Below are 24,020 nucleotides of genomic sequence, written 5' to 3' on the forward strand. Positions count from 1 at the left end.
CGTGTGCAGTTACATTTCACATCTAATGAGGTTGTTGAGAATGATGTACTGCGCATCCCACTCACGCTGAAGCACTTTAGTGTAATGCAGGGGAGGGAGGATTGTTGTTGCTTGTAGCCAGTGAATATTATCCTCCCGAGGCCGTTTGTAGCCCTTGAATGGTATCCGTGTGTGTATTTGACCAGGGGATTAGGCCTGGTCAGTGCAGCTGGGCCACTTGTGCACAGAGAGCATTGAGAGAAGGGATTAGGGAGTAAACTGATACTTAGCAGGAAACGAACAGTGGCTACTGGTAACTATCCCTCCTTCCTGCCTGTCGTATCCTCTTCTCCTCCCCCAACAACAGCAGCCACCCACCTATCCCAGTCCTCTCATCTCATCCGTCCGTCATCGACTCACAGGCCTCGGCCGGCGGATTGTCATGCAAATGGTGCCCCGGGCCTCGGAGCGCTGATAAGGAGGGCCTCTCATTTCACAGGGCTTTGTTTTCTAAACAGTGATGAGCTGAGTTGAGGAGACTGGGGAAAGGGGCTGCCTGAAAGGGCTCTCTCACTGTGGCGCCCTGGGGTAAGTGGTGCAGGGGATTTTGGATGGAGCGGGCTGAATGAGGCGAATGTCTGGGAGGCGGGTTCAGGAGTCATGTTCTCTGGCAGGAACCAGGTTCAACGTGTTGATGGAGCCTGATGTATTTTCTCTCTCATCGCTGCCCGACGTTTCTCCAGGATGGCCTTTCTCTCTTTGGCTCGCTTTCTTCCTCCATTTAGACGGTGTCAGTCAGTGTTCGTTACTTGACGCCACATATGGTTTGTCCCTTTTCTAAGGGGTTGTCAGCACTCGGTCTGGAGCCTCATTTGCTGCTGTTATTATTGCATAAACATGGAGGTTCATGGCACGTTCAGAGGGTTTCTGCTCTCCCTCTGACCCTGCTGCTTTGTTACATTCTGGCCAGGGAGATATGAGAACTGCTGTAGAAACATTCAGCGGGTGTAAACTTCAGGTTTGAGTTTGATTTGCACATTTGGCTTCGGTATTGCTATTTAAACTAATGGAAAACATCTTTGCCTCCAGCAAAGTAAAGCTTTCAAAGCAGGAATTTGAATGTGGATTCTGAATTGTGAAATATAAAAATGCATATGAAAAACAGATGTTTGAGCAGCGGGCCACAAATGAAAAAAAGCTTTTCTGTTTCTATCATTAATGAGGTAGTAGCTGGGCAGTCACAGCAGCTGTATAGCAGCAGTGGTAGTGATGGTCAGCTTGGTCTTGAACAAGACTTGCCCTCAGGAGCAACAGGGTCTTCTCCTCCCCCTTTCCCCCTCTTCTGCCCCTTTCTCTGTTTTTTATCCCCTTTTTGAAGTCTCCCCTCTCTTGTAAAAAGACAAGCTGGTGGTTCTTGAGAGAGAGGGGGGGGGGTGTAGGTTAAGTTTAGGCTAACCCTCTGTGCTTTCCATTGAAGGTTCAGGGAGGGGGGGGGGGGTGCAATAAAAGTTAGAATTTTAGAGCCTCCCTGTTTTTTATTTTATGATTGGCTTTTTTTACGGGTTGGGAGCTACAGCTGGTGGTGTGAATAGCTGCCCAAGGTGACCGAGTCCCTATAAAGTGTAGGCCAGCCGGGCTGGGGCCTCCAGTCCAGCCATGGGACCGCCTTTATAGGCCGCCTTACGAGCCTGGGCCTCTATTAAAACCTGGCAGGGCTGCACTGAGGAATTTAGGGCCAGGAAACAAGCGAAAAAATAGGGTTTGTGTGTCCAGGGGGTGGTGGGATGCAGTATTGGGGGTTGACGTTTGAGGGTAACTAAGGGTGAGAGTTGAAAGAGGTGTTGCTGGGTAAGTCGATGTTCAAGTGTGCAGCTTATGGATTCCATACTTTCCCCGAGCAACATGTGTGTCCGTGAGTTTGTGCAGGCTAGCATGTGTGACGAGGATCTGGTCCTGTGTGTGTGTGTGTGTGTGGAGCAGCTTGTGTTTCTCAGGGGAAGTCTGGAATCCATACGCTGCACACTTGAGCATCCAAAAGAGCCTGTATGTGTTCCTCTTTGGAATATATTGAAGTTTAATGTACCACAGCAAATATGTGACTCAAGGTTACTCTGACGTCACAGTTGTGTTCCAGTTTAAAAAGTAGAAGGAGGCATGCGTGTTCTACATTTCTCTACTCTCTGCGTGCAAGATGTCATCGTGAGTCTGTGGAATGAGGAAGAGCCAGCTTTGACTCTTGGCTGCAACAGCTCACTCTGTTACCTGGCCTTATCAGATGGGCTGTCCATCAACAGCGCTCCTGCTTACTGCAGCAAAAAACAGTTTTGTCTCTGCTGTCAGACAATCATTCTTCCTTTTGTTTCTCTGTGTTCACACAAATCAATAATCTCCCCAAACATGCACCTGATTGCGTCCCCTTATGGTGGTAATTGGTGCCTGGAAATAGAAACAGTTGAAAGTCAAGCTAGAAAGCAATATATGATAATGTATCTCAATCCACCTCCAGGCCCACCGAACGTACTTGTGACTTAGAATCTCTTGCTGGCATCACAAATCAAATGGAAAAGGAAATGCTGTCAGCTGTCACATCATGTTTGAAGGCAGTTGAACACACTCGATTATCCACATCTGCGACATTCATTGACAAGTGCACATTTGACATTTCTGACTCGCCGTAGGACAGGGATATGTGACAAATCATGTGCTCATGTGCTTCGCTGTCTTTTTTTTTCTTCTTCTTCTTCTCCATAGCGGTGGAGACCCAGAGCACCAGCTCAGAGGAGATGGTACCCAGTTCTCCGTCTCCACCTCCCCCACCTCGTGTCTACAAGCCCTGCTTTGTGTGCCAGGACAAGTCCTCGGGGTACCACTACGGGGTCAGCTCCTGTGAAGGCTGCAAGGTGAGAAGAACCTGCCAGAGCCTTTTGAGCTCTGCTTTGTCTTTATTTATTACATACATTTAGAAAAACGCTGGGTTGGTGGAGTTAGTTACCTGCCTTTTCATCAAGAAGGAAAGGGCTTTATAGTAGGCAGTCTGAAGCTACTTCTGTGATGTGGGTTAGATCGTAGTGGGGGGAAATGGAATAACTAAGACAAAAGAAGAAAAAAAAGTGAAAAGACCCAATCAGAACATTACAAAGTTTAAAAAGTTTTTCACTCTTCACTTTAGGGTTCAGGTTAGAAAAGCTAGAGGAAAGAAGAGTTATTCTGAAAGAGAAACAGTTAAATAACACATCCTGAATTTGATGACTTGACTATAACACACAATCCTTCAATCTCGTCCCTTTTGTCTCTGCTTCCTGGTGCTCCAGGGTTTCTTCCGCCGCAGTATCCAGAAGAACATGGTGTACACCTGCCACCGAGACAAGAACTGTCAGATTAACAAGGTCACACGCAACCGCTGCCAGTACTGCAGACTGCAGAAGTGCTTTGAGGTCGGCATGTCCAAGGAAGGTGAGCCCTACTGGACTGGAGTCCTAAGAGATAGAGAGACCAACTTCCAAAACATTCACATTCACTCGCATGTGAATATCCAGAGACACACACACACAAGCCTCTGTTTCAGTCATAGATCAAGACACAGTATGATATACCGACTACCTTGGAAACATTGGCAAGCAGTTTGGATTCTGCTTAGATCAGATGTTTCACCACAAAGGGAAAGCTCTGACCTGATTCACACAGTGTGCATTTATTGATCTATTAATGTTCAGTCAGAGACTCTGGGAAACTATGCAGCGGAGAGGCAGAAGCAGATGATGAGCCTACCAGGGGTGGTGATCGGGGCGAGGCTGGGCACCGTACCAATCATATGACTAATCTCTTTACGAAATGATTTCTGACTTCCTGTTTCACAACAGAACCTCGCCCCTCTGGCCAGCTCAGACACTGCTTTCATTCATACCGGCAACAGATGAGAAAACAAGATTTTGTGACAAAGCTCATGGTTTCAGGATTCATCCAGTGCACCGAAATCAAAAACCCAGTTGTGACCTGTTTCGTGTGACCTTGTGTGTGTGTGTAAGTGGCAGTTTCTTGCCCTTCACAGAGCCCGTGGGACATGTATGTGGGTGTAATGTTTGTGTGGGATGTGTGTTAAGACCGGGATCACATTGTGCCTCTGCTATTACTGGATATCCTGAGAGGAAGGAAAGTCGGGGAGGAGGAGGGAGAGGAGGCAGAGAGCGGAGGACTGGCTCATGTGCACCGGTCAAGTGGATAGAGAGATGGACAAGGAAGAGAGCCGGTGATAAGAAAGAGATAGCCAGTGTCCGTCCCGTGCTAAAGGAAATATGTTAATACTGTTAAGAGCAAACCTCCGTTGCAACTTAGTTCTTTTTTCACAGTGACAGTGGTGAAAGACACAGAGCATGAGTGCTGTGGATGTTGTCACATGTGATCGCAGATAAAGAAGAGGGACATTTCGTAGCTGATGTGTGTTTCATCTTGTTTTTCTTTAAAAAAAAGCGGTGCGCAATGACAGAAACAAAAAGAAGAAGGATATGAAGGAGGAGTTGGTGCTTCCAGAGAGCTATGAGCTAAGTGGAGAACTGGAGGAGTTGGTCAATAAAGTCAGCAAAGCTCACAAAGAAACCTTCCCATCACTTTGCCAATTGGGCAAATACACCACCGTAAGTCACGCACACACACACACACACACACACACACACGCACACACACACCCTACACCCCTGTTCACTCATACTGTGTGTGGTAACATTCTTCAAGCTATGCCGTCACTGAGGGCTCCCAGATTGCATGCAAAGATCTAAATTCACCGTAGCTTTCCCAACATAGTGGTGGTTTAACTAATTCAGTTCCCCATTAAGCCATCTGTGTGGCCTCTGAATGATTGATGCAACATGTAAATGGCTTCCCCCCCCCCCCCCCCCCCTTTGATTGATGTCAAATGTAAATATGTTGTGAGGCTCGGACACGCTAGCCCTCAATGCGGACGGGGTTGTACACCACCTCTGTAACAACATACTGATCTGTGTGTGTTCAGAACTCCAGCTCAGACACCCGGGTTCAGCTGGATCTGGGGTTATGGGACAAGTTCAGTGAGCTCTCCACCAAATGCATCATCAAGATTGTGGAATTCGCCAAGCGGCTGCCAGGTTTCACCACCCTCACCATCGCTGACCAGATCACTCTACTTAAGTCAGCCTGCCTGGACATACTGGTGAGGAACCGTTGTCTTTGTTGGTCCCTTTTGTCCTCTTCACTTGCTCTTTTCTTACAAAATCAGCTTACTTGACAGACGAGGGAATACTTGCATCTGGTGGTGAAAAGTGGTAGTGCATGACGGTTTGCACAAATAATGCTGAGCCTACTTAATCCTTGGTGTGAAAATAGTTATACACACAAGACACGTTGAGCTAATATCTATGAGTTGAGCTACTGCCAATACTTTGTGCTTGTTAAATCCCCATTACATAATATTTTTGATATTTATAAGTTGTCCACCTTCTTGTGCTCACAGATGCTGAGGATCTGCACACGCTACACTCCAGAACAGGACACTATGACCTTCTCAGATGGCCTGACTCTGAACCGGACTCAGATGCACAACGCCGGTTTTGGACCTCTCACAGACCTGGTGTTTGCCTTTGCTGGCCAGCTTCTACCCCTGGAGATGGACGACACAGAGACTGGCCTCCTCAGCGCCATCTGCCTCATCTGTGGAGGTACTGCAGTGTGTACACACACTGACAACATCAACTGTAAAGGAGGAAGTGGCTTTAGTAAATCTTTGTGTCAGCATTCCTTTCACTGCTTTGACAGGATTAGTATTGCAGAGAAAATATAAATATATAAGAATTACTTTTGTATATTAGAACCTTCTAAAAGTATTCAACTTTTTATGACAATGTACATTTCTGGTCAATAATAAAGACTACAATGTGTTTTCTGCACACTTCATCAGACCGTATGGATCTGGAGGAGCCCCAGAAAGTGGATAAGCTGCAAGAGCCTCTACTTGAGGCTCTGAAGATCTACGCCCGCCGCCGTCGTCCCAACAAACCTCACATGTTCCCCCGCATGCTGATGAAGATCACCGACCTCAGGGGCATCAGCACTAAAGGTTAGTGTGGAGAGACTAATTCCTCGAACAAATTCTGATTTTGAAAAAGGCTTGACCACTGTCATAACCAATTCATAATACCGACAAAGAGGGCTTTGTAAATAAGTCCCTGAATCTCTACTAGCCTCAGTCTTCTGGTGTATCATTTGTGTCCTCTTTGTGGCAGAGAATACGTAACAGGATTATAATCATCTATCATCACCATGTTCTCTGCTTCCAGGTGCCGAGAGAGCCATCACTCTGAAGATGGAGATCCCAGGGCCAATGCCTCCTTTGATCAGGGAGATGCTCGAGAACCCAGAGGCCTTTGAAGACCAAACAGAGGACAGCGAGAGCCCGCCACCTCCGCCACCGCCGCCGCCTCCACCACCGGTCCAGGTCAAGCAGGAGGCTGAGGATGAGGACGACAGCTGGGCCACAGAGAACGGCAGCGAGCCATCACCGGAGGAGGATGAAGACGACGATGACGACGTGGGGGATGAAGATCGAGACAGGGGCTCGGACAGTGATGGGGAGCCCTGGGGCGTTCCGGATGCCATAGATGGGTCGAGGAAAGGCATTGTTGGGAGGGCGCAGTGAACGGAGCATTTCAAACATACACACACTCCTGCACATACAGGTTCAAACACACATATAAACACACGCGCACACACGTATACACACACTCAAACACACATTGAGACGAACAACACAACCTCACTCACTCGCCCACCTCAACAAAATGCTGGCCTTCCCTCGTACTGCACATCACCGTGTCCTCCACAGCGGGGCACAGCGGAGCCTTATGTGTACAGACACTTCTAACTCAGGCCACATGGTCCATGACAAGTGAACTACAGAGAAATAAAGTAAAGGAGAGATGACAGTAAATCATATGAACTCCTGGCATAGCCAAGAGGCAAGTTACTGTGACAAACAGAACCTCTTTGAGAACGCTTAATGCCTCTTTTTCTTCCACTGTTGTTGTTAATATCGAAATAGGGAAAGGCCAAACCAGACACCAGAATTGAGCAGTTGATTCCGATGGATTACAACAAGCACATTTCTCAAAAGACAACAAGAGTACAGGGCAAAACCAAATCGAGTATGCTAATCTTTTGTTTTTGTGGTTATTGCTTTTGAATATTGTTTTCAATTTTACTTTTCTTTTTTTTTCAATTGATGAATAAGCCCATACATATCTATATACCATTATATTTTTGTCTTTATTCGTTATTCTGGTTTTATATATGAATCCTTTTAGACAAGTGTTTTTCTTAGAAGAGCTTTCCTGAGAAGATATTCTGAGGGAAAGAAGGGTAATCAGAACTGTCTGGGTCTTCCTTATCAGCTACATATGCTTAGCTGGGGCTTTTTTGGGCACTTTGGCTCACTGTGGATGTCAATGATAATCAACCCAGAGGACTATTGTTATGTTGCAGTGACTTAATCAGTTTCTGTTATCAGGGAATTGGCATTATTCTCGTTGCAGCCGACTAATTCTGTCAGTGTGGAAAGTAAGTATCTTTGTGCCAAAGTTAGGAAAAGTCATCTCGGTAGCATGAGTTAGACTACTGGCAGGAACTCATACCATCCAGCGATCCTCACAGCAGCGCGGTCACTCACACATGCACTAACACACAAACACACATGTCATACACACACACACTCCGATCTCACTACCCTCAGTTGTAGCAGATACCTGTCATCAAGTGCCCGGACAAGAGATTTACACTTGACCGAATATGTAGCACTTTTGTGATCCTCTATTCGAGTAAGGCACATCTCGTCCGCCGAGAGTAGAGTTACTGTCCAGGAGCTTATATTTCCGTGAGCATTTCCAAACTGATGACAGCATCAACTATACAATACAATCAACCTTAGAGCACTCCCCGATGACGTCAGTAGACAAATGCACACTTTCAGCACGGCCAAAAAGACATACATACATAGCAGCATCGTGCATCAACACAACGATCAAAGACATATGCAAGTCGAAAGCAGGAATCTTCATGTAAGACATTTTGGATTCAGACTCAGGGCTTTTCAGTAAGGACCAAACTCTCGCTGCATTCAGGCTCGCTTGAAACAGGCAATATTTATGTGTGTATTCTTGACTCCGTTTTGATCAGCTCAACTCCTCTGCGTGTACATAGAAGGTGACAAGTCTGAGAATCAGCATGGGTGCCAGCCTGACTCTCCCATAAGGGGACATATCATCGTAGTCATCATCACTGCGCCGCCTGTGCCCGTGCTGGCATCCAAGCTGAAAACTGCCTTCTCATCCCAAAAGCCATGATATCGTCTTGTCTTCTTGTGTACGTCCTCACTTCTCTTTGAACGAGCTGTGGAGGATTATGTGTTCTCATGTATCATTTCTTTGTTGCCAAATTGTCTCAGAGCGCAGCTGATATACAGTACAGAGGTTGTTTTTCTGTCTCTCTTTGAAGCAATATGAACATTCTTTCTGTAGCGGCGAGAGGTCCCATCTTCTTATGGGCAGGTCTCCTCAGTTTGTGCGTGTGTGTGTGTGTGTGTGTGTGAGAGAGAATGCTTTAACATGTGTTGTTTGAGTCATTGAGTGAATGGCCACATCCCTCTCTCTCTCTCTCTCTCTCTGCTGGGCTGTCAATGATGGTAATGCAGGCAGAACTTTGAGACTATGTTGTTTCATGTTTTTGTTTTTCAACATGGCCATGGTGTTGTCCACTCTCTGTTTATGTCAACTCTTGTCATACAAAGAAAAGCCATATAAACAGTAAGAGGCACAATAAACTACTTTTGTGAGATTACTGGGCTTTTTTTATTTATTCTATTGTTTTGCAAAACAAAACGTCTGGTATGGTCAGAAATGTCACTCATACAAGGAAAACATTAAGCACAGAGTCCCCTAACACTGTAAAGTCGTAGCTTTCAGTGAATTGGACCATGCATTACCAAATGTGTCGGTAGAGGGAGCTCTTGCACCGTTAGTGCAGGGCGCACTGCTTCGACCAGTGTTCACCCTGCATGGAAGAGGAGAGCATGGTCTGCTCGGTCATGGAGCGCTGTGAGTGCAGAGGCTAATAATTCACTGCCTCCTGCTGAACAAGGAAATCAGATAAAGGTCCTCTCTGATTTGTTCTCTGTGCAGTTTGGAGGCAGTGAAAAGTCCTCTAGTTTTGTCTCACTCGATAGAGTGGTTTAGAAGTTAAAAAGTAAATCTGTCTGTTAGGATTTATTTGTTGAATTTTAGAAAGGTGGACAACTGAACAGAAAGAAATAGTGCACCTTTTGAAAGATGTACACCACAACAATGATGGGTCAGATATATGTATCTCAATATTAGATACATTACATGAAGCACATCCGATATAAGCAGCCGATTAATTGGTCGTTCATTTTGATTTCAGCTTCTCAAATACCATTATTATGAGTATGATTGTTATCATTATTGGTGTTTCAGACTAAACCATTAATCCAAGAAATAGCAGATAAATTGCTAATGAAGATAAAGAGGTAACAGCCCTCGTGATCAGTCCATTTTAGAGTTCTTTCAGAGTGCTGCTTCCAGCTGAATAGTCAGTGGTTCAACATAGTCTCAGATTGTATTGGCCTCCTGCGATATTTGATCTTGTAGAAGCATCTTTGATCCAAAACTGAATCTGGTTTGGTAACGACCTGTGAAATGTGAAAGGACATTGCGGCCTTAAACTCAACTCAAAGTCAACACATTTGTCAGAATACAATTGAAACAAGCAGATGAATAAAACAAGAATAACTTTTAAACATTTTTCAGATTCCCTACAAACGTCACCAAAAGTTCCGAGTTATATTTGTCACCAACTTATTACCTCAAGTACATCAACGATAAAACCAGCTCTGACATGCTGATAAAGAACAGGAGCCCTCTCTTTGTAAAGGGCTACCAATAGCAAACATCTCTCATGTGCCAGCGTACCAGTGTGGGATACTAATGTCTCACCTTGATTTTATTAATAGTTTGAGAGCGCGAGGGAATCAGAAGAGGGTGATAAACAGAGATGAGATCCTATCAATTGTATGATTACTTTAATTAACTATCATTAAAGACAGATCAATAACACCAGACTGGAATTAAAATAAGGCCCATACATTACACTATTTTACAAGGAACAATCAAATGGCCTCATATACTGAGCCCCATGGACAGTGTTGCCATGGGAACCTATGGGAGGGTTTGGGTGTGCTTGGGCAAATTTAAAAGAACCGGGGCAGGAGTTCTATATGCTCATCCTTCCACATTAGTGGTGCTGGATTAACTAATTACTTGAGTTAGGAAGGCTTATTGACTGGAAATAGGAAAAATACATGGAAATGTGTAAAAAAAAAGGCCCCCGGCGAAAAAAAGGTATAACTGTACAATGAATTAATAAAGGGGAGAAATCTCCCTTGTAATATTCTTGCAGCCTCAGGACATCAATTATTCATAAAAAAATTGTAAAGAATCCATAAAAGTAGGTCATGAGTGCGGCATACGGAAAAAATGTATTTGAATATTTAAACACAGAGAGAGAGTGAGAGAGCACATCCACCGAGTTTGCTCTGAACATGAGCAAACTGCAGGGATAATGGATGAGGAGAGGCTGGCTCCTCAGAGAGTGATCGGGAGGATAAAGCTCACTGAACCCAAGTGCTCTGGCACCAGTAAGGGAGGAAGGGGCTCAGGGTGCGATGAAGTCAGAGAGTGGAGGTGCATGTGACCTGGGTTTGATGTGATAAATGTAAACTGTGGGGTCTTTCTGTAGACTTAAAGCCATGTAGGCTGCAATACTCAGAGGTGTATGTGTCATGCGCTGGATGCATGGAGTTGGAAGCTGGGTCACAATGTGAAACAGAACATCATTTACAGTGCGTCTCCTGCTTGGTTCAGAGCAGACAAAAAGGACAAGTTTGTCATTTGTGACATGCAGCAAATCCACTGAGGGTTGGGAATCAGTCAAGGGAAGAGAAGAGAGGTGAGGGGAAGGTGAGAACCGTTTTCAAGTGCAACAGCCATAAATGTAACACCTTCCACTGTGTGAGCAGAGAGGCAGGCGGCCGATCTTAAAGAAAGGGTAATGGAGAAAGTGATGAAGAAACGGGTAAAGGTATCTGTGACGAGAGTGAGAATGGAGGGTGTGCCAGCCGGGAGGAAGAAGGAATAAACAAGGCCAGGTAGAGGAAGGGGTGATTTGGGGAAGGGGAGCGAGAGCTGGGGAAGGCGGGTGTCGGGGTCATAAAAACTCGGAGATGTGTTCTGGCCTCTGGGTCTTCATATCTTTTACATTTCTAATTAAAAGAGATAAAGAGTGAGGGAGTCATCAATCCCACAGTGATTTCCCAGTTAAGGTTTTAGAGGGGGCTGTAAACTAGGCAGCCCAGCATCATTGATTTTATAATTAGCTATCGTCACCCCAGACTTAAGATGGAGGGAGTGTGGTAGAAGGAGCTTAGAGCTTAAAAGAGGGAGCAAGACACTGCCATAAGAGTGGGGAGGCACAAGGATGAAGATGAGGAGGAGGTCAGGCCTGAGGGGAGAGTGCAGGAGAGCCAAAGGTGAGCGGAGCGAAAATCCAGCATGAAAAATGTGTGTGAAACAGGCAATGAGCCAAAGGGGGATAGGTTATATAGCTACATGATAAGAAATGGCACAGTTAATTACCAGTGAAATGTCATGTGCGGATCAAAATATTACTATGATCTTTGGCCAGAAAAAGACACATTAGATCCAATAATGGATACATAAACCATTTTATTACACAGAACCCCACCCAAACCCCCGTACATGACTGATAAGAATATACACGGCGGTGTACATGTGGGATAACCTTCACACACAAAACTTCAAAACAAACCATAACCACTGGAGCTTTATTGCAACCGGAGATGGTGTCCTGATGAGGAGCGCTCGTACTAGAGCTCTCAGTGGAACAACAAAAAAACAACATTCATAAGACATAAAGTCAGAATACAACCACAAACAAGGACTATGGAGAATACATGTAGTGTAGTGTGCCACCTTATGGGAAAGAATACCAGGCGCCTCAAAACATTCCCACCTCTATACAAGGAGAATCAACATGTACTGCAACACCAGAACACCCAGTGACACAAGGTACATGAGAGGCGACCACTTTCATAATCCTGGTCCTCCTGTTTGAACATTCAAATCAATTCCTTTCACCTTAAACACAATGTGCTGTCATTCCCTTTCGTTCGCACCAACATCTTGCAACAATATAACTCCTATATCAAATCGCAATGGAGTCAAAGTGATTATTTGAAAGCAGAATGTAAACACATGAAGTGTCGATAAAATATATACGTACACACAACACACCATGGTAATGATTAAGATAACGATGAAAGGACACGACTAACATAATAAGTATCCACATATCAACGTTTTCATCTAAAAACTCTTATATGGTAAAAAATAGGGTGCAAATACAGCAGATAAAATCAAGCATCAAAGTGTCGAGCAAATTTTCTTAGCCAAGCATGGAAAATGTTGTCATACATTGCACAGACAGCTGTGTGAAAAACACCTCTTTAAAACTAAACCTGAATATAGTTTAATTGCAGCATAACTCAAGTTAATTATAAATAGAAAATCATGAAAAATGCATACAGTATTGATTAAAAGGTAGGCGGCTATTTTTATTAGGCAGTATATTGCCATAGAGCGCAGGGAAAATACCAACACCGTGTCAATGCGTCAGGATCTATAAAGATGATTTTCTTTGACTCTTTTTTAAATTATTTTAGGCACAAATTTACAACTGCGTGAATGTGAGATTTCTGTACAATACAAACTGTAACAAACACTAAATATCCTAATGGCCCGCTAGTAAATCCAGAATCATTAAAAAGTAAAAACTACAGCTGATCTATAGTGTAAAGCGAATGAGCATTCATTTTATAATAATGATTATATGAAGGTACTGAAGTAGAAAGTTGCATCCGGCATCTATTTAATTGACTTTAAACACAATCTGTTCGATAAGCTATCTTTTTCAAATGCTTGTCCGTCTTAGAGCGTCTCTGCGTCACTAAATCTCTTTAACTGCATCCGCACGACAACAATCAAGTGCTCTTGCCAACGAGAAAGTGCATATCAAATCTTGCTTGTGACTAAATGGAGGAAGAATATGATGTCATAGGCCTAGATCACTGCAATATAATTCTAGCATGATGCTGTGTCATTATTACTTTATGCTGCCGTGAATAGCGTTCAAAGCTGCTGTGGAGAATTTAATGCTGGAAGAGAGTTTTACCATGATTTCCAGGGAAGCCGGGGCTGCTCAAAACATCATAATTACAGTGCCTGTCATGAATCCTAATCGCAGATGTCATAAAAAACGACATAACATCCATCGTTAGGCTCTCGACATTGCAATGATTCAACAGAAATAATTCTGCTACAACCCGCAAACTCTCAAACGCCAGAGCCCATGTCCGAAAGCACGCCATTTCAAACTGAAAGTCTTGTGTCAGTCATAAACATAGTGTCGACCTGCCACCACAAGCATTATGTCATTCCTAACAACAAAACAGCGAGAGCAATAATAACACAACACTTAGGGGGGGAAAACCAGGGTTCACGGCAGATATGATGTAAATTGCATATTACCATTTTGTCTGTGTAGTGAGTGAGCTGTATATGTGCTTGTTAGTGGAAGTAATGTGAAACCACATAAACTCCAAAAAAGTCCCCCCTTCTCCTCTTTCTTTATCGCTCGCCGTGGCTGGACGTCCACCGGTTACCATAGCGAGGTGTCGGCCAGATCACTGGAGGAGGAGACAAAGCAGAGTGTGCGTGTGTGAAAAACTGAAAGAAACACACAGTGTGGTTGAAAGAGGAGGTTAGACTAAAGGAGCGGGTGAGTGGGAGAGAGAGGGCTTTAATGATGCTGAAAATTGGCCCGTGACTGCAGTACACCCCTCAGGTAAATCATTGCTACAGCTTGCTGTCAACTTATCTGTCCCCTTGTCCTCCCATCTCGCCCCTCCCACGCCCCAACTCTGTCTCACACAGTCTCCCTGACTCAACTTCTTTTACGACCACATATTCAAAACTCCCATCTTCATAAATAGCTGGTTGCATGTGTCCGTGTGCCTTAGCAAGCTTTGAATTCATCGTGCAAGCCTTTCTGTGTGAGACCCGGTGTGGAAACTCAGCACTCAGGTCCTATGTTTGAGTACAATCACTTCATGCTTCCTTTTCGAGATAGTTTAGGATTTTACTTCTCTACATTTAAGAAAGAAATGTGATACTTTTAACTCCACTGTGTTTATCTGGCTGCTGTGTTCACTAATTACTTTGCAGAGGAAGGTTGTACAAACAAATCAAGTCATGAGCTCGTAAAACATGATGCATTGCTTGAGTTTAAAACCAGCCAGCATGGCAGGAAGAAATTTGTTGGCTTGTTTGACCTCAAAGAAATTTTCAATTTAACATGCAGCCAGCAACGCAAAGCTGCATTTTTGAACATTAAATCGTCAACTGTGCTCAATTTGTTGTGATTGTCTTATCGTCACTTGCCAAACCCTTCATTAATCTAAACCAAATCCTGCTATATGTTTCACGGGGAGGCAAGTAGCATGTCCATGTATCCAGCCACATTAGAAAGCAGTAGTATTTGAAATAGTTATATCAGTAGCAACGTTAAATACTTCCATGTGCAACAGTGTGATAGGCAGTGGTGGAGGAGGTACTGAGATATTTTCCTGAAGTAAAAATACCACTTCAACAATATGAAATTACAAGTAACAGCACATAGACAACTAGACATCTATAACATGACAAGAGGCCCCCGAAAGACACTGCCGAACATTTTATGGAGTCCCCCTCCCTTGATATTTGAATGTTGTACTTGGCTGTGTGTGTGTGTGTGTGTGTGTGTGTGTGTGTGTGTATTATATGTATGAACATGTGAGGGGAGGTTGTACCTGAGAACAGTGTCCATGTGTTCAGGCAGCAAAAGTGCCGTTTCCTCTCCAGAGCTGTGCCTTCCACACTTAAGTGTATCAGATTCCTCCTCCTTAACACCGGAGAACAACACACACACACACACACACACACACACACACACACACACACACACACACACACACACACACACACACACACACACACACACACACACACACACACACACACACACACACACACACACACACACACAGCAGCCATTAAAGCCGAATAACTTGCAGACGAGCGGCCTAATTGCTTCTCGGAGATAATGTCGGTATCAAACGATCCACTGCCCGTGTTTAACTGGTGTGCACAGCTATCAGCATGACCCCATTGCTAATTTTCTGTATCACATGCAATTAGACTATGGTGACGCTGAATGGCCGGGATAGCGCGTCTCACCGAATCAGAGCTGTGCGCCAGGGTGTCAGCGTCGGTCTGGTGTGGCGAGCAGAGCGGGGCTGGCTGGTTGATGACCACTGTGCTCCTCTCCATTTCCCTGGGGGAGGGAGGAGGGGTGGCAAGGAGCAAGGAGTCCGGCTGGCCCTGCTCACACAGGCTGTAGTGTGCCAGAGGTCTTGGTGGACGGAGGGGCTGCAAAGCCTCTGGGTTCTCGTCCTCAGAGTCAGATAACACACTGCTGGGCCGATCTGCCGGACAGAATCATTGGCAAAGAAAAAAAACGTGGTCACTCTTCTCCAGAGCACTGCTCCTGTCGGCCCCACAACATATGCTGTTCTGAGCAATATTTAGTGTCTCTGTTGAGCGATAATTAACTCTTTTATCGTTCACATCTGCGGGGCATACAGTTGATTAATGTGGGGCTCCATTCACCTGCATAGGCAATCGGAGCAGCGCTCCACTTGGCACTGACCACCGTTCCCATCTTCTGCTCCAGCTGACAGATGTACTCCATCAACTCCTGTAGTGGAAAATACAGCCGTCATATCACACACCAGGGCAGGACTTGCATCATGGCATCAGCAGCCACCGCCCTCATAACTCTCATGATGTCCGACTTCTTCAAGCTAAAGCCACATAAAATATATTTACACACAAACACAACATTGATATTTCATAAATATCATCACTGTTCAACAAACATTTTAACATTTGTTTGATTTGCGATGTGTCACAGATTGGCCGCGATGCTCCTATATGGCAAATATTAAAATTAAGCTGGACACTTATTTTAAAAACAATGACTACTCTGCCAGTTGCAAGCAAACATGATGGTGGTTAGCCAACAAAACACTTTAACAGCAGTAGCACTGCCCTGAAATCAACTGATTTATATTGCACTATAAACAATTTATATTGCACAATAACAGCTAAGAAGACAACAACAGACAGAAGATTCCCAACACCTGTGACACTTACAATCCCTGTATACTTGTGGATATGTTCCATCAGTAAGCTTGAGCATATGAATACATTATCTATAAAAAAAATAAATATTATTCATAGGTGCACTCAAGCTTGAGAGTGGTACAAATTGTAACCAAACTTGTACTCACTCTAAGGCTGATAATGACTGAATTACAGCAGTTGTGAGCTGATGAGGATAAAACAGTTACGGTTTACTTATTATTCCATACAAGCCACTCATTGGCCTTGGGATCAGCTGATAGGACACAAAGTCAGGACCTGTGACACCATATATGCAGTGTAAACACAAGAACATACTCTCAAAACAGTATATTTCTCGTTTTTTTGGACAAACCTGTCAGCATCGATTCGAGTTGCCATGACTAATCACAATGTGTCTCTGACCTGTTTCTCTGCAAGTAGCTGCTCCTTCTCTTTCTGGGCAACCTTCAGGCTGGACTTTAGCTCCTGGAGCTCCCTGCGGGTTTCACTCAGCTGAACCTGCAGGCCAGATATCAGACGCAACAAACAGTTACTGTGATTTCAGAATGACAATGTGTAGTATACAGAGTACATCTCAGTGAAGCTAAAGGGATTGCTTGAGGCGTTGTTTTAAAAGATTAGATGAAAAGATGGTTTCACTCTCTTTTCTGTGTGATATATGTAGTTTTATTTACTGCAAACACACTGAAGTGTACTTGCAAAATGACCCTATAACAAGAAACACTGAATGCACCACGTGCTTTGTAGTATTTCTCACCCGGTTGCAATCCTTTTCTCTCCCAAGCTCAACCTCCAGCTTCACTCTCTCCATCCTCTCTTCCTGCAGCCGCTCTTCCATCCTCTGCATCTCTGCGTTGAGTTTCTCAAGATGCTCGTGATCCTTCTGTCAGGGTGATACACAGACGGTACTCAGTATACAACACGTTCCCCCTTCGGTCACTAGACCATGTGTAAAAACCTGACTCAACTGTTTAGCTGCAGTGCCCAATAAGATAAACACATACAGTAGAAGAGCTATGGGAAAATGTCATCTTGAAGCCATCAGGTGCTGTTTTGAAACTTCATGACATCTAACTCAAAACGTTGGACAGTGATGGGACATTTGACCAAATATATATATTGGCTCTAGCACAGTACATTTTATAAATGCTCCACTTCAGATTCTGTGTTCTGCACGGATACAGTACCTCAGCAGTGCGCTGCAGAATCTGCCTCTCCTGGGCCCAGCGGGCTCTTCCCTCTCTCATGACCAGACTGGAATCTGCAAGCTGAAGGGTGAGTTGTGCAGCCTGCAGACGAGCCTGATGCAGTTCTGCCTGACCGTGATCCCTCTGGGACACCATGGCACTTAGATCACTCTTCAAGCCCTCTGTGGCACGCTCGCTCAGGTTCAGACGCTCCCGCAGGCTCCGCATCTCCTTCAGTGTGGCCTCGTTCTCCGCCTGGCCATAAAGGGGCAATAAAGCGTGTGTCGGTGACATAATATCTGTAACTGCAGGTGAATTGCTACATAATGCCAGTCTGGAAAAAAACTATTGCTGAATTTGAGATGCGATGGTCATGTTTTAAGTCCATTCTAGCAAAGTTTTAGAATATGCAGACATAGAACTATTTTTAAAGTGAAGCATATGAAGAAAATAACCGAAACCACAAAGTAAACTCCAGTAATTTCGACAGTGCGTTCGTCTCAAACAAACTTTGGTGACAGGTGAAAACACTTCTCCAGTTAAAGGAGGTGCTGAAATTAGAACAAGTATTCTTGGCGGTCACAGCACACATTTGCCTACTCTGCCTTTAACTATGAATTCCCACATTATTCTCAACCCTGCTTTCAATCCTGTCGCCTCTGATTTCCGAAGAGATGTCTGACCTCTTTCCTGTGGGCAGTAGTGAGTTTCTGGGTGAGGGTGGTGATGCTGTTTTGGAGCTGCAGGACGCTTGTGTCTCTCTGGGCCAGTGAATTCCTCAAGAACTGGAACTCCTTAGACAGACTTCGGAGTTCACCTTCTGTCTGTTCCAGCTTTGTCTAAAAGAGAGTCACGATACGGACGGGAAAAGAGAGTGAGGTGTGGAAGAAAACAACAACTGAGACACAGGTTTTTACTCAGATATACAGCATGTTCTGAATTATAATTACCTGCAGGCTCTTTCTGTCACTCTCCTCTTCTTTTCTCTGAGCTCCAGCTCTCTTTGCTCTTTCCTTCATCCTGCACACACAGATTTAGTTACTGATGATCAAAAGTATTCATGAGACCCACATAAAACTGAGAGAGAGAAGAGAAAATGAAAAACAAAATGTCATACCTCTCCAACTCAGTCTCTCTTTCCACCGTTCTCTGAGTCAGGGTTTTGATATCCTCCTCCAGCTCTTTCATTCGCACTTCGCTCGCCTCGCTCGCATCCAATAAAGCACTTTTCTCCTGGGCTAGTGATTCTCCAAAAGCCTGCTCCTCCTAACAGACCAGAGGCATTTCACATTTTTATGGGAATTTTTAATTTATGGTAACATAGGCTACCCATATAAAAATATATTACATTTACATTTTTAATATAACAATCCAAACATTTTATTGAACTACTGGAGAATTTTATATCACAAAAGAGAGGACATTGTTTGAGCAGAGACGTGCTTTTCATCACAGAATAGGGGGACAGACATGTACAAGTGTGGAAATAACAGGCAAATTGGTCCTAATCAAATGATCTTGGCCGTCATTTGCCTAGCTCTATACGCCACCTTCTGCTCCATCTCCATGTCCTCGATCTTCTCTCGACTCTGCTTCAGCTCTTCCTGCAGCCTGGCGATATCACTTTCTTGCCCTCTGCGTCTTCTGTCCCAGGCCTCCCTCGCCCTCTTGTACTCGTCCTGGTCTTTCTCCCTCTGCCTGTTTGCCACCTCCTGCGCCTGCAGCAGCTCAGCTCGCTCTCGCAGACATTCCTGCAGTCGACCCTGACGAGAGACAGGTGGATGCAGGGAGCACACGGGGAATCACAGTTGTGTCTTTGTGTGCCGGCAGTAAACAACAGTATTGATTTCTGAGCATATCTGTTTTATCAGCACTCATTCATTTACAAAACTGATAACATACACTCCTTCACTACCGTATGTAGTAAATCTATACTGTTTTGTTATGTTCACCTGCAACAGTTCAGCTCTGGGCACGACCAGCAACATGTCTGTGCCTCCTTCCTCTCCATGGGGCTCCTCCTCAAAGGTCACCAGATCCTCAAGTGGCTTCGGAGCGCAGAAAGTGAATTGGGAGCTGCGGGAGAACACTTCCCCCTTTGCATCAATATATACAAACTCATAATCTTGGGAGCTGAGCTTGGGTAGGTAGGAGGCTAAAAGATAGTGGGAAAAAAAGATGAGACATGTTCAAATCTATTGTCAGTGGAGAATAATTGTGTTTCAAAGGAACCCATTTTTTGTTTTTGAGCTCACTTCCCATCATACTGTGTTGAACAAGGTGGAAGCTAAATGCACTGTCGATAATTAGATTATTTAACTACCTCTAATTTGGAAGCGCGAATCACCTTTTAAAAAGAGTACTGTACATCTTTATGAAACAGCCTGCCAGTAATTTGGTAGTGAGCATTTAGAGAGTTTACACATCTATATGGCTTTAATATTGTAATGCATGAAACATTACATTTACAAAATGAAAATTCAACGTGTATTTCCAATAGATTCTTGATTTATGAGCAGAGGGCTGCAATATAACTTCCCACCACCAGTGGCAGCACCCAGGTCGCTCTGCGCAGGTGAGCGAGAAGAAATGGCGTTGCGCAATTTGGCGCCATCGTTGATTTGAATGACGTTCACGCAGACGTCAGTCGGAATTTCGCGTGTACAAGCTGAGGTTTCGTTGCGTTACACCGGCCTGGAACAGCATGTTCCCATCGTCGAGAAGTCCAGCTTGCCTCGAGTGAGTTTCCATTTACATTATTTGTCTGTAAAGTATTTAATGCGCACAGAATACCTGAGCTGGCACACCAACAGTCCTGTATCAGGGACGAGTGGTGTGGTGTTTGTAAAGGACTGAAAACAGTTTGTCAGATGCGCTTGTGTGCGGTCATATTGGCATTAGCTTGGATGAGGATATCGAATTTCATCTCCGTTCAGTTGAGTGGTTGGTCCGGTACAAGTTCGCGCATGGCGTCGCAGGTGAAACCGGTTCCCGTTAGCCTCAGCAGTAAAACGCGTCTTCCAGTGGCTCTACATTTGTCTCTCAGAACGAGTCAACCCGGCAGCCTGCATTTACAAGGCCCTGCTGTTTAGCTTGCTCCGTTAGGCACACATAAGTGAAGCAAGGCCCTAATGAACGTTGTTAATTAAACCTGTGTGTTTACTCTGCAATGGCATGTCAAACTGGCTGCTGTGAAAAGGGCCTATACTTTAATTGGCACGCTCCATCAAACTAACTACTCTTTAAACAACAACGTGTCGCAATTGTATGTGTAAGCAGGTTAAATATAGAAGTTACCTGTTCAGCAAAAAAAAAAAAAAAAGCAAGCATCCCCATGCTGTTAATGGTGCTTTGCATGCTCTGTCTCTGCACATTGGATCCCAAATGACACAATTAAGAGCCAATCATGGATTTGCCTTCCCAGGAGAATTAAGTTTACTCGTATTGGTGTGCTGCTAAATAAATGGTTTCTTAATTAGTTGTGCTATTAGCATAACCTTGCAACTGACTGTCAACCATAACCGTATTTGTAATTCTCTGTCCTTTTTATCCCTCAACAGATCAGGCAGGAACTGATGATGCTATATAGGCCTCCCGCTTCCCACTCTGACCGCTGAGCAGCGAACCACAGCGCGGGACTTCTTCCAGCCCATAAAGTAAGCTAACCTAATATTATCCTTATCTCGCTCAGACTTCGGCGTCATGTTTAGAGTGATTTACTCTTCTGTTTCACAACACATGAACAGTAAAGTGGCCAGATGGAAAACCGACAGGAGGGATATGGCAAAGTTTATGAGCTGTATTGTAACTTACAGCACCAGCTTTGGTCACAGTGCAGGAAACCTTCTTTTTGAATCACTGCATTGCTGACGATAAGGAACCATCAGCAGTTTCTTTAGACTTCCCTCCCTCTGCTTCAAATGAAGAATGACATTGTCAGTACGCCAAAGTTAGTGATAAATCACTCTACTAGAGGTCAGTGCCACACCTGCTGCATGCGTGCCCCTCGCACTGAATCAGGCTTATCAGTTGTCACTGTTTTGACTAGTAGTCGGAGCAGGCTTTGACAAAGTCTTTGTCTTTGTCATCCTCATTACTCAAACTCCTGCATCCGTAAGCAATTAATTGAAACCACGACAGAGACTCTACCTGTGAGAGGGACATTTGGCTTCTGTAAAGGATATTTCCCGCTTTACGTCTGTGAAAATACTGTTTTTTTTACAATAGAAGTAATTTACATTTTCCTCCGTTCAATACGCCAGTCGCTAGCCTTTTGTGTACAAGAGAGCAATTCAATTTACAGAAACATCAATCTCCTGCTGAAGGTTTTATGTGCAGATCTAAGCACTCTACCAGTATAGATTCTGGCTAACTATGGGAAATAAAATACAATTCGAAAACAAGGGCACGGGTACCCTGGAAGTGCACACAGCAGTTGACATCTGTGCCCTCCTCATAGTCAGCCGGTACCAGTGCCCAGACGAACGTGTGGTAGTCCTTCACTGACGACCATCCCACCTGAGGGAGGAAAAACGTGCCGTTGTTTTGCAGTTGATGCATAAACTCTTTCTTCACTTTGCGACAGCCGTCGAGTTAACAATACCTTGAAGAGCCCTATCCAGTCATTGCTGGCCCAGTTGTGCTGTGGGCTAAGTGTGTAGTGGCAGTCGACTCTGCTCTGTGGGAAGTAGCTGCTGCCCACGTTTCTGAACTCCACCCGCCAAGCCTTTTCCATGGCAGCAGGCTATTCTGCACCTACAGGGAGAAAAAAACCACAATGTTCAAACTTGAGTCCGTGTTTTTCTAGTTTATTATTGAGTCCAGTTTCCGGGTACAAACTGACATGCATGGTAAGATGAGCTAATTGTGTAATAGGTAAGGGGCGACCGCTCGAGGACAAAAGAGACAGAGTCGACAGTCTGAGTATTTATTCAGTGTAAGAAGATATCCCCACCGATACACCAGAACTAAACCTCAGTGACAGCATGGCCTTTTGAGCAACATGACATATTACATGTTTGTCACTCGGGCTATTTCAGTCGTTGCTGTTGTACACCATCGCGTGTCAGCATGCAGTAGAAGATGTATGTGGCCTCCAGCATGTATGGGGCTCAAATTCTACCCATATACACTTCCAGCCTGCAGTTAACCACAACACATGGAGACATTATTTATTCATTTAGGACCATATTAGTATCATATGTTTGTAACTAAAAGCCCCATTTTGGTTTGCAGTGTGTACTGCAATTGTGGATTCACTGACTTTCCCGTACTTTATATGTATCCCCTGTGGTACAGTCATGATCAAATACAACTATCGGGGTGTGATGTTTTCTATTTTAGTAAAGCATCCTGCTAATCTTGGAAATCTGTAAATATTGCAGAACATTTTGCCGTCAAAAAAACAGATCCGTGACTATACAGTATCTTTCGGAGGGTTCACGTTACACAGCTCGAGGCTTGAGGCCCAACATTAGCACATGTCCAGAAAACAGTCTGCCATACACGTCGATGCAAGCGTGAGAGGACAAACGTGTAAACACAAGCCACTGAAGCTATTTTGGACATGTAGCCGACCCGTTAATTATCGTTGTCCAATTAATGAATGTGATGCGCGTGCAAGTCAGGCGAGACAATAAGAGGCTTTGTTAACTACAAAAGACTGCGCACATTATCTCTCGAGCGTCTCGGGGATCTCGCTTACCTTTTATATCTCTTCCTGCTCTGTAAACGGTCTAAAGGAGCTGTCTCTCTATCAGACACGGTGGTCGCAATGCGTGAGAAAGCATCAAAACACGATTCAGACGCGCTTTCCTCCTCGGACTCAGAAGCACCGCTAACCCGAAACAATAACAAGAAAACAAAGCAAAACACGAGCGTGACAGCTTCACTTCAACCGCGGCATTGTGGGAGCTGTCGTTCGCCACGTTGATGAAAGTAGGCTGAAACGGCTCACTTTAAACTACAATCCCCAGTCCTCGGAGCGGAGTAGCCGAGGTCGCGCTGCACGTAATATGAAGCGCCTCATCCGCAGCCGTTGTTTTTCTCATCGGATGCCAAAGCGCAGAGAGACGCAGGTTGTACGGGAGAGATGTGCAAGACTGACCAATGGGAATTATTATCTCTGGTGTGCGATGAGGAAAACAACGATTAGCGGGCGAAACAGCGGCGACGTGCCGAGTGGGAGAGAGCAATTTGACCCGTTCTGTTGTGACGAGCTCCAAATATTCTCTAGAATATGTTGTCAACGTTTATATTACGCATTCATTCCCATGCAGCTGGATGTGGAAGGTAGACAATACATACACTGAATGATTATTTTTGTGCACTTTGTTTTATATTTCACTTTATTTTATAATTTACTTTATTTTATATTTAACTCTACATTTTAATGTTTCTACTTTTTGCACTGTTGATGGTGATTGTTTAATGTTTATGCACC

The 24,020-nt window shown here is 44.5% G+C and overlaps 2 protein-coding genes across 5 annotated transcripts in view; one reads left to right on the top strand and one right to left on the bottom strand.

Moving 5' to 3' along the window:
- Window positions 1-8,835, top strand: part of rarga (retinoic acid receptor gamma a) — a 42,414-nt gene extending 33,579 nt beyond the window's left edge. For all 4 annotated transcript variants that reach the window (XM_079274455.1, XM_079274454.1, XM_079274453.1 and 1 more), the window contains 7 exons: window positions 2,731-2,879; window positions 3,291-3,432; window positions 4,447-4,610; window positions 4,985-5,161; window positions 5,462-5,666; window positions 5,906-6,064; window positions 6,285-8,835. In XM_079274455.1, coding sequence (XP_079130581.1) covers window positions 2,731-2,879; window positions 3,291-3,432; window positions 4,447-4,610; window positions 4,985-5,161; window positions 5,462-5,666; window positions 5,906-6,064; window positions 6,285-6,643 — 1,355 coding nt within the window. In that variant the 3' untranslated portion in view covers window positions 6,644-8,835. The remainder of the gene's footprint in view (window positions 1-2,730; window positions 2,880-3,290; window positions 3,433-4,446; window positions 4,611-4,984; window positions 5,162-5,461; window positions 5,667-5,905; window positions 6,065-6,284) is intronic.
- Window positions 8,836-11,784: 2,949 nt separating this feature from the next.
- calcoco1a (calcium binding and coiled-coil domain 1a) lies at window positions 11,785-23,421 on the bottom strand. The gene is made up of 15 exons (XM_079273017.1): window positions 23,283-23,421; window positions 22,182-22,333; window positions 21,994-22,096; window positions 19,531-19,733; window positions 19,129-19,341; window positions 18,696-18,844; window positions 18,529-18,598; window positions 18,262-18,417; window positions 17,579-17,833; window positions 17,149-17,274; window positions 16,794-16,889; window positions 15,855-15,942; window positions 15,423-15,670; window positions 14,996-15,087; window positions 11,785-13,834 (listed from the first exon to the last, which is right to left on the bottom strand). The coding sequence occupies exons 2-15, from the start codon at window positions 22,311-22,313 to the stop codon at window positions 13,807-13,809; spliced, it is 1,959 nt and encodes a 652-aa protein (XP_079129143.1). The 5' UTR covers window positions 22,314-22,333; window positions 23,283-23,421; the 3' UTR covers window positions 11,785-13,806.
- Window positions 23,422-24,020: the final 599 nt, after the last annotated feature.

The sequence above is a fragment of the Melanostigma gelatinosum genome (assembly GCF_949748355.1).
Source record: "Melanostigma gelatinosum genome assembly, chromosome: 8".
Taxonomy (NCBI): Eukaryota; Metazoa; Chordata; class Actinopteri; order Perciformes; family Zoarcidae; genus Melanostigma; species Melanostigma gelatinosum.